Source organism: Trachurus japonicus, unplaced genomic scaffold (assembly GCF_045865225.1).
Source record: "Trachurus japonicus isolate A0001 unplaced genomic scaffold, Traja_1.0 AP030150.1".
In the NCBI taxonomy this organism is placed as follows: domain Eukaryota; kingdom Metazoa; phylum Chordata; class Actinopteri; order Carangiformes; family Carangidae; genus Trachurus; species Trachurus japonicus.
Genome location: NW_028220283.1, coordinates 146,805 through 158,387, shown reverse-complemented (window position 1 = coordinate 158,387; position 11,583 = coordinate 146,805). Strand labels below are relative to the sequence as shown.

The 11,583-nt window shown below is 40.1% G+C and overlaps 1 protein-coding gene across 1 annotated transcript in view; it reads left to right on the top strand.

The window, feature by feature from the left end:
- The first annotated feature begins 391 nt into the window (after positions 1–391).
- Positions 392–11,583, top strand: part of LOC146960646 (odorant receptor 131-2-like) — a 42,123-nt gene continuing 30,931 nt past the window's right edge. Inside the window, exon 1 of the mRNA XM_085772196.1 lies at positions 392–1,092. Coding sequence (XP_085628322.1) covers positions 392–1,092 — 701 coding nt within the window. The remainder of the gene's footprint in view (positions 1,093–11,583) is intronic.

The following is an 11,583-nucleotide window of genomic DNA, read 5'->3' as shown; positions in this document are numbered from 1 at the left end:
GCGCGTCTACCTTGAAAGTAATGTGCGGAAAAGACGTTACATCTGAACGGCCCCGATGTACACAAGCTTTAATCAATGCGGCGGCCAAAATCACCAAACAGGCAGGGGGGGCGGGGCGGGGGGGATACTGCTCACGTTAAACAGCATGCAAAGCGGTGCATGCAGTTTCTGTCCGAGTCGCACTGATGCGACTGAATGCAATTTTTTATTCGCACGGGATATTATCAACTCGCAAATGCGAGCAAAACTGTCGCACTGTCGAGCCCTGACTGAGCTTATAAACTCTTGCAATATTTTCCACCATCATACAATTGGAGCTCAACACAAACTAGAGAACATTCTGCTGTGCTTATACTGCTAATACACCATCAGGCTTAAGTGCTGTTCTAAAATGTATACAAATCAGTCTGGGACCAACATCACTGTTGGACTACAATATCAGGGAATAATGGCTTTAGCACTGTTTGCTGTACTGTCTAATGTGTCATCCTGTGTGTTTCTCTTCATTAATGGGACTTTGTTATTCACCTTGAGGAGTAAACCAGTGTTTTGTGAGACCTCTCGGTATATTCTTCTGTATAATCTCATTTTGGCAGACACGATAAATTTGGCTCTGAGCCAGTTAATGTACCTCTTAGCTGCTTTTAGAATAAGACTAACGTATCCTGTGTGTGGTGTTGTCAGCCTTTTTGGAAATCTCACAACTGTGATTTCTCCTCTAACACTGGTGGTGATGTCTCTGGAGAGATATGTAGCTGTGTGTTACCCACTGATGCATGCAACCATTATCACCGTCAAAAACACAGGAGTGGCCATCATTGTGGTTTGGAGCTTCAGTTCACTGGGTGTTGTTGTTCGAGGTTTTTTGCTATTAAATTTTCCATTTGAAGAGCTGGACAGTTTGCTAATGACAGACTTTTGCTCTGGTGTAGCTATGTTGCTTGGGCCTGTAGCTGACATTTATGACAAAGCTTCCACTTACTTTTTATTTATTCTAGGTGTTGTGGCAGTCATTTACTCCTATGTTGGTGTGGTGGTAGCAGCCAGGTCAGCCTCTACAGACAAAGCTTCAGCCAGAAAGGCTCAGAACACACTGCTGTACGGTGTACATTTTAGGACATCCTCAGGATCAGACTTCAGTGTCAGACCTCAGATGAAAAGGTATATGGTCTGAGGAAAACCTCTGTCATACTCGCACCAAACTTCATCAGGTCTTCATCACTAAGCCTTCAGAGTTAGACTGAACGGCCTCACACGTTACGCTGTCAATTATAAGCTCTCAGAATCAGCCTCAACGGCATCGCACGTTACGCTGTCATTTATAAGCTCTCAGAATCATCATGAACGGCCTCACACGTTACGCCGTCATCTATAAGCTCTCAGAATCATCATGAACGGCCTCACACGTTACGCCGTCATCTATAAGCTCTCAGAATCATCATGAACGGCCTCACACGTTACGCCGTCATTTATAAGCTCTCAGAATCATCATGAACGGCCTCACACGTTACGCCGTCATCTATAAGCTCTCAGAATCATCATGAACGGCCTCACACGTTACGCCGTCATCTATAAGCTCTCAGAATCATCATGAACGGCCTCACTATGGTGTACATTTTAGGACATCCTCAGGATCAGACTTCAGTGTCAGACCTCAGATGAAAAGGTATATGGTCTGAGGAAAACCTCTGTCATACTCGCACCAAACTTCATCAGGTCTTCATCACTAAGCCTTCAGAGTTAGACTGAACGGCCTCACACGTTACGCTGTCAATTATAAGCTCTCAGAATCAGCCTCAACGGCATCGCACGTTACGCTGTCATTTATAAGCTCTCAGAATCATCATGAACGGCCTCACACGTTACGCCGTCATTTATAAGCTCTCAGAATCATCATGAACGGCCTCACACGTTACGCCGTCATCTATAAGCTCTCAGAATCATCATGAACGGCCTCACACGTTACGCCGTCATCTATAAGCTCTCAGAATCATCATGAACGGCATCATGAAAAAATATGTCACAGTGTGTATCAGGACAACAGCTGATTCGCCAGCAACGACGCTGAAGTTCGCTTCCAACACACACACACACACACACACACACACACACACACACACACACACACACACACACACTAAAATATTGGCAAAATGCTGTTGGCTATATTGTTCCCTGCTGCTGAACATCGGATTTTTACATGCAAGTCCTTTGTTTTCCTATTATATTGGTGTCAGGCAAACACGGCGCACCGTCTCTCACTCTCTTTCTCTCTCTGTCGCTCTCTCTCACGTGCACGCACACACACACACACACACACACACACACACACACACACACACACACACACACACACACCTCAGACCCTCAGTTTCTCATTTGTTTGTTTGTTTGCTTGTCATATCTCGGGCCCCCATTCCTATTTTCACGAGTGCTGGACTCTGAATTATTTTGCATTTGGTGCGGCTTCTTTTATAAGTTGTTCTGTCACTTCTGCAAATGTCTATGGGAAAGACCCCCTCCCCCACCCCGGCCCCTACTCCTCCCACTACGAATCACCTCCGCTGTGCGTAATAGTCGCGCGCGCGTAATGACAGCTCCTCGCCGGTGAAATACATCGTCCATCGTCCGTTTATGGATAAATGAGTGGAAATTAAGCCTACATTAACTGAGAGTTATAATAATAATAACAATAAAAAAAGCATCACATAGCATGTCGAAACGAGTGTAGGCTCTTAATGGCTTTGTGTGTGCCCCACAGTTTTATCAATGAATCTACAGAGTTTTTGTTAAGATTACATCAGTGACAGATTTCTTTCGTTTACTGATTTCTTTCGTTTACTGAACATTAGGCTATGCGTAAACCCTCTCTCCACACCCTGGAGATTCAATACTGTAACAACCGTTTTCGCCTTGTAAAATCTATGTTGTGCATTTACAAAAAGTTACCAGCTGGTGTCGCACTGCGAGCATTTGATAGGATCTACAACGTTCCTCGATCGGGGAGTCCTCTTGCCCTTACCATTGCAGCAGGCAGTGACAGAACATGCAACTTAGCCGCACCAAATGCAAAATAAATCAGAATCCAGCACTCGTAAATGGTCAAGACAAGCTGGACACGATCAGGACAAAAAAGAGTAGAAAAGAACCATAAATGGGCCGCTGCCACCTACCAAATGTGCCCGGGGTCATGAGACCAAGAAGAAAGTTACTTGGCTTTAACATTTGTGGAAATCGATTTTCCCTTCTTATTTTATAGGCCTAACTGAAAAACAACGTTTTCTGTTTTTTTGTTTGTTTGTTTGTTTGTTTGTTTGTTTTTGAAACGGAAAAACGAAAGAACTAAGGGTACACGGATTGTGAGGGAGAGAAAAACGCCAAACTGATATTCATAAATGATCGAATTAAAATAATATTGCAGTATTTATTAATTTCACTCATAAACCATGTGGAATAATATAGTTGGTCTGTTGTTATGGAGAAATAAACCCAGACAGGATGTATGAAGCCCAGTAATTTTGTCAAGAAACTATCATTCCCATCCTGCGGTTTGTACCTACTGTCATAATGAGAACTGTCAAATCGGACACAAATAGACCGCAGTCCCTTCCATAGATACGTATATATCTATGAGTCCCTTCGACGTGACGTCACCGCACCTTGAGGACGTCATCAAGGTGCGGCTGGCTCGTCCAGTCAGGTCAGAGCCTCCGAGCGAAAGATACAACACAGGACGAGTTGCAAGAAGGAGACACGAACGTAAGTTTTATTCATTGTTTTTATTTTCTCACAACTCAAAACTGTCTATAATAGTTCGTTTTTTATGTGAAGTCTAATACACTTGCCATAGGCCTACATTTGTTTACAACAGCCGACGATATCAAAACGTCAGCCCATTAGCATTAGCTTTACTTTACAGTTTTTCTCGATTGCTTACACACATTTTCTGAAAGAATGCCTCATACTCTCAAACGCTTGTAGTTCAGCAGATTTGGTTAAGGGAGTTGGTGGATGAGTTAGATGTAGAGGTCATTGTGCCTCAACAGCTAGAAATTGTGTGTTAACAATCGAGAAAAACTGTAAAAGAGAAGACGAATTCTTTCACAAGATGCAAATGATTTCTTAGTTGGCAGCAGTGGTGTTGTCTACAGGTATACCCACTAGAAAGGGTCAGTGATATCCACCTGCCCGAGCATAGGCCTAATTATCAACATTATATTGTGACAGCCTTCATAAGGGAGCATGCAATCCCGACCGCCCATCTTTCCCATTGTGGTGCAGTGATGCTCTGCTCACACCTCTCCATCAGCCACTTAACACCGAACTCTATTGCTGCCTGCCACTTCTTTCTGCAATTACGTTTTTACCAGTTTCCATCGCATTTTTATCACAATCTTATCTAATATTTATTATAGCAGTAAAAATAAATTCGCAATAGTAAACAACCAAATGCATTATTGTTTCAAATCAGCTACCAATCTGCAGGGGACGGCGCGTGCTATAAACAAAAACGGACAAAAATGTACACAAACAGGAAAGCTGGCAGCAAAAAGAAAAAGGCAGAGCCTGTTGCTGCCCATCTTCGGGTGACACGCTGTCATTCATTCATATTTCTGTGCTTGGTGATATTCACCACTACTAAGGCAAAATATCAGCAGTTCACTCTTCACCGCGAAATGTACTGTCCATATTATGAGGCATTGTAATAATAAAGTGTGCCCCTTCACATAACACAGTGAATCCATTTGGGCACTATTTGCCTTTTCTAGCTCCATTTATTTACGTGAAGTATATTTGAAGCTAATTTGAGGTGTTTTCTTACTCATGTAATAATAATTATTTATTTATATGTTCTCAAGATGTATACTAGGCCGTGCATTACTGAATGTCATTCAGTTTCAGATGTTTTCTTTATGTATGTATTAAATAAACATCTGAATCTTGATCACATTCAATAATGCATAGCCTACAGTATAGCCTACATGTTGTTGAGAGCATTCTGAAATACTGTTATCAATATGTTAGGAGCAACATTGTGATGGTGCATGAGTTGTTGCCCCAAGATGGTTGTTGTTTTAAAATGTGTGTTTCTGGGAGTGAGTTAGAGTATAGACATTATGCAAAAAACGGCAAAATACTAGACTATACCACTGTTTTACAGCAAACTATAAATAAATTGATTAAGGGATCCTGAATATGGATCGAATCCCCTCTCCCCTAATCTGCATGTAGGCCTACAGTAATTGAAAATGTGGCACTGTGGTTGAGAAATAACAATTTGCTTGTTGTACATGTTTTTCAGACATTGATTGAAGATGTCAGACGAGAGAAGAGAAAGAAGTATCCACAATAATTGTTTTACTTCAACGATGACTTGTCTGAAGCTGTCAATTATGAAGCTTATTTCATGTTAATGTAACAGTGGTAATACATTATGTAATTTAATATAGCCTAAAGATCAATGTGAAGGCTTAATGTAAATTATTGACAGATTCATGACATTTACAGACTGTTACTATTTCATCAGTCCACTGAGTTACTAATAGTCACAACTCTTAAAGGTTTTTGACATCCCTACAAGCTAAGATGCTACTATGACGAGTATGTTATGCCCCCATATGTTATCAGTTTAATTTTAGAAAAGGTGTATTTCTCTTGGCAAGGTCGCTGTGTGAGAGTTTATTTTATTTATTGCAGAATACAGCTGAATCTTAGCTTCTACACTTTTAACAAAGAAATGCCCATAATTTCCCTGTTATAGTATTGAGAATCAGTAAAATAGGTAGATAAGGCTTCAGCCTATGGTTGTCACACTTGACTGTTTCCAGATGAACTGATAATTTTGTTGTTTCGCAATGGCATGAAACAAAAAGAAATCAGAGGAGCACTGTCTTCATATGGACACCAAGTCAGGTAGGCCAACAATTTGACAACTACCTGTAGCCTATGTCTTGCAGTTTCCGATACCATGCTATTACAATACAATAATTATTTTCTTGTGGGCAAGGATAATTGATTTCTTTAATTATGGGAAATGACTGTTTTGTGGTTTGTATTTGTCCTAACAGTGAGAGACACCTTAGAAGACTCCTAAAAGTCCTTGGGTTGAAGCGGAGAGCCTGCGAGCGACCTGTCACTGAGATCCAAAGAGCTGTGGAGGTAACATTTAAAACAGATAATGACAATTAAATAAATCCATTATATATTTTAAGCAGCATCTGTAATGTAAGCAACTTACTTAAACATAATAATTGATGATAATTAAAAAGCATTATAGGTAGGCTGCAGTTAGTGATTTGATGAAAGTAGAAGTTGGTTAAAATTACCCCACAACACACTACCACTCCCTGTATAAAAGTCCAAGTGCCAAGTATCCCCCCATACACATAAAGTCACATGAATGCACAGGCACACACACACACACACACACACACACACACACACACACACACACACACACACACACACACACACACACACACACACACACACACACACACACAGCAGCCACAACTACACTTACAGAACCCGTAGTATTAGAAACTGGAGACTTTAAAACGATATTGCGTCTCTCTCACTGATGATGTTTCTGCATGTTGGGATGGATGGGGGCTGATAGAGATGACAGGAGGAACATGACGGAGTATATCATCTCTAAATTCCACACATTTCAAACTCTACTATTGTCAGCTTACAACAACGTTTATGAGCTGTGATTGGCTGCTCCTCCTACTTCTCTAACTAACAGGTGGCAGAGGAATTGGATTTTAATATAATAATAATAATGATAATAATAATAATAAGGCTTTTTTGGATTTATGAAGATTTAGGAAGCGTTTTTTTGGACACTCAAAACCGATTGACAGAAAACATTATTAATTCATACAACATTCACAACGGTGGTGTTAGGCTATGTCTGTAGCCACAGCTGCCCTGGAGCAGACTAACTGGCCTTGTGACCACCACCCAAAACATTCATAAACATTCACATTAGGCATTTTGTCCTACATTACCCTTTTTCATGTCCTATTATCAGATTATACTGACAGTTCCATCAAATGACTGAATCATTTTTAATAATTCTAATATACTATAGCTTTAAATATGACATATATCTGTGATTTCCAGAGTGAGATGAGGCAGTGGTCACCTGACCAAGGCATCAGAGCCATGCTCAAACGGGTTCGGGATGTCAGGGGTGTGCAGCCCTGCTACAGGTTGGTTTATACACTATGCTGTTAATGTCAACATAACTGTCTAATATCAATTGCCAGTTTAATTCACTTGTAATTTTTAGAGATGATGTCGCAAGAATAATGAGGGAGCTTGATGCAAGTGGTCTCCAGAGAAGATCTCCTGGCAAGAAAAAAATTGTCCGCAAGAATTACATAAGCCGTGGTCCAAATGACACCTGGCACATTGATGGTACTATATCTTTTTAACTGTGGAGATACCCTTTGAGATGGTAATGCTAGTAGTACTTATTGGTAACCAATACCCTTTTTCACCATTTAGGTAATGACAAAATGAAGTTCTTTGGTATGTGGATACATTTGGGGATTGATGGGTATGTATGATTAAAAATAAAATTTAAAATTTAAAAAAATTGAACATTTAACAATATCATGATGTTAAACTAACCAAGAACTTAATGTCAAATGATGAGAAGATTGTTGGTATATACTCCCTGTTGAAGTAAAGATATAACAACCACAACCAGAATGATTCAGTCATATATTTTTGCGGACATGTATACTTTCTCCTTGTGGTTATTCAGATTTTCAAGAAAGGTTATTTGGCTGAAGGTGGGCACCTCAAACCGCAAGCAGAGAATTGTGGCTAGATACTTCTATGATGCCGTTCAGGAAATGGGTGGTATGTACAGTGTTATTTGTTATTTTTAGTAATTCCTGTAAAAGGTGGAATATGTAGCAGAAAACTCCTCCTATGGGCTCTATGCACAGCTCCACTACTTGCTGACGTTTAAGCAGCTGTTTTATTTCATGTTACGTTTTTTGAAAAACTAATTAATCCTGGTGTGTCTGTGTGTGATTTCAATTTATTTTTTAGGCTGTCCTTCTTTGATTCGGAGTGACAAAGGAAAGGAGAACCTTATTGTTGGGCAAATGCAGATTGCATTTCACATGCGAGAGCTGGGAGTCCAGGCACGGCGCTGCTTCAGACAGGGAACATCTGTCCACAACCAGGTAAGTTTTAAACATTTTTAGACAAGCACTGATGACATTCATAAAAAATTATGCCTTCTTTTCTGTGTGTCTGTGTGTGTGTGTGTGTGTTTGTGTGGGTTTTAGAGAGCTGAAAGCTTCAACAGTATTTTGAAGCGTACCTGGATCCGGAAGTGGCTACAAACATTTGAGGTATCAAAGTTTTTTAATTGTTATTGAAGTTGAAGATATTTGTTATATTTAAATTGTAAATACCAAAATCTAATTTTTATTGTACTACATCCCTGAGATTTGTATTCACTTTTTAAAAAAAAAATAAAAATCTTTCTGGGCAAATTGATTTGTAGGCAACTGTGTACAAAGGTAATGGTTTCACCTGACCATTGTTGCTGTCCCCTGTGACAGTCGTTAGTCCTGTGACACTTGGGTAAAGTGAAACCCTGGTGAATGACAATCTTTGAGACGTTGTTTATCCTCCTGGGTATCCTCCTCCCCTGTTTAGGGATGGTTTTTCCACTTTAACATAGGTGGCTTCTTTTACTCCTCTTTCAAACCCAATTCCCCAATATGTAAGTCCCTTATACAAATATCTCTTGAATAAACGCATGGCTCAACACAGAAGGGCAAACTCCTCAGGTTCTGTCTCAGCTGTCTATTCACATCTAAAGGAGAAGGCACACTCCTTTGAAGCCAATAATGCTAAGATCCTGGACAGGGAGGACAGGTGGTGTGAAAGATGAGTTAAAGAAGCCACCAATGTTAAAGTGGAACAAACATCCCTAAACAGAGGAGGTCTTGGATAAGAGGCGAAATGTCTTCCCACACAAATACAACTCCAGTTACCTACGATTCAATTTGCCCAGACAGAACATTTACCTGGATGAATGAGAATATCCATAGAAAATAAAATGAACTCTACATTTATTCATGCTGTCTGAACTTTTACAACATAAACCACTGCTATCCGAAAAGTTCAATGATTATTTACTGTGTGTGTGTTTACATACCATTATAAAAAAAATGCGTCTTTTCCCAAAATCATGTTTAGGCCATGATGCAGTCCGGTATCCTAGAACTGGACAACCCTGTGCACATGTAACTAAGTTCTTCAAGCAGTAGCAAGATCAAAATCATGTTCGAATTGATGACATGCTACTAATATATGTAATTTTAACATTAACTTTTTTTGTATAGTAACTGCTTGCAATACACCCACCTGCCAATGATCCAGAAGGATCTCAAAACGGAGCAGACTGTGTGGAATACACATGACATCCGAAAGCAGCGGCATGCTCCAGGGCCTTTTGGGAAACCAGACATCCTGTACACCTCACCACCTCCTGGTACTGTATGTCTTGTATATTGCAGGTTAATTACGTATATTTTCATTATCCTAATAAAATCAAGAACAGAAAATACATTTTTCTCATGTCATTACAACACCATTGCTTCAAAATGGCGTCCAAAAACAAGTGAATCGTTGAATTCATTGAAGTTCCTGTTACAATATCCCTATACGACATATACAATTAAATAGTTAGCGTCTTTACCTAGAAAAGCGCTACATAAAACTGATTTATTGTTATTTTTATGCAGAAAAGATCTTAAAGCTTCACGTAAAGCATTGTAATTCATAGAATAATTGCTTTATGTATAATTTTAAAAAACAATGCAAATAATGCATTCCTTTTATCATTCATACATTTTTTTAAATCTCCAACTACAGGCTATGCTGACAGGTTGACTCCAATCCATGAAGACCTCTTGGACCATGCCAAAACTGTCATCAGTGACGAGGAAGAGGCATCACAAGTGGCGAACGAAGAGTTCAGAGAAATGTGTCACAACATTTTAGTGGACAGTGCTTTTCCAGGAACAGCTGATGGCTGCCTTGCTGCTTACCTGAAGCTGCTGCAGCAAATAACTGCTGCAATGAATGACAAAGACATTCCAACGCCCCAAACATTTGCAGAAGCAGATAGGATGTACAAAAAAATACACACAGCAAGACATGAGGAAGGTCAGCAGGCACCGTGAGAAAAAAAATTACTTTTATTGAAAGTAATAACAATCAAAACAAAGTGTGTCACAGCAAATAAAAAACAAAGTGTCTGTCACAGCTGATCAAAAAAGAAAAAAGAAAGTATATAATAAAGATTCATTGTCACTGAGCTCTTCTACGTCTCTCTTTGAACCTTTTCATAATACAAAGTAGAAGAACATCATAGAATGGCAGAACATGGTGCCCCCATAACAAAGAAAGCACAACAGAGCTTTGAGCTGGCTGGCGTGATTTTTCTTGTTTTGTTTGCACTGAACAAGGTGCACAAAACAAACATCAACAAGCATGTACTACCAGCTATAACCATAGCGGGTTGGCAGATCCACCAAGGACTTCAGGAAAGTAACGACCTCAGAAGCATCAGGCCTCAAGCCGGCCTGATAGCTTAAAAGGCCACCAAGAAAACTTAGTTGGTCTACAAGCTGGGAAAGGCCATGTGGTGGGGCTTCTTTGCTCAAAAGCAACGCCAACTCTCTTTGCTTTTTTACTGACCAGGGGGCAGATCCAGTAAAAAGCTCAAGGTATGTTGCCCCGAGGGACCACATGTCTGTTTTGGTGGATGCATCGGCAAAATGCAACACACACTCAGGGGCCATGTAGAGAAAAGTGCCGCCTGCTGGCCCTACTGCTTGTGTTGAAATGCGGCTGCCCTGGCGGATGGATACGGTGTCCCGTATTTGGGCCATGCCCCAGTCAGTAAGCGCAGCCCTCTTTGAAAGCTGGTGAACCTGTAAGATAGAGTTTCAATGGTCAAATTATCAAAAACAGAAGTACAGTTAATTGTTAAAATAAATCCCAAAACTATCTGCTCTCGGTCAGGAGACCTTCATCAGGGTAACAATCAGCACATGAGTTCTGGGGAGTATTTGGCTCAGTAACAATCTGCCCACTAATGCCCTGAACCTTCACTGATTTGACTTAAATAAACTGTAAGTGACACAGTCTGAGACTGAGCGTCCTGTAAACATGAGTGGAAATGCACTAAATCAATCTTGCGATGTTACCTTGACAACTAAATATTGATGACTTTTTCCAGTCTGGGATTGATGATTTACTTTTTAATTTCAGCAGCAAAAGGTGTGAGGGACACATAAAAAATATATTCTTGGGTCAAATCTGAATAAATGAAAGTTTTTTTCATGTCCCAAAGGGCACTTTGTGTTGCAGCTCATAAGATCACACAAAAATAAAACATAAAACACAGGACACATTAGTGACAAAAACGTGCATCTGAATAAATAATATAAATAGTATGTGCACTACCTGTGGTCATATAGTAAATATTAAATATAAGAAGTAACATTATGGCACTGGATAAAGTAAACAAAGGTAACA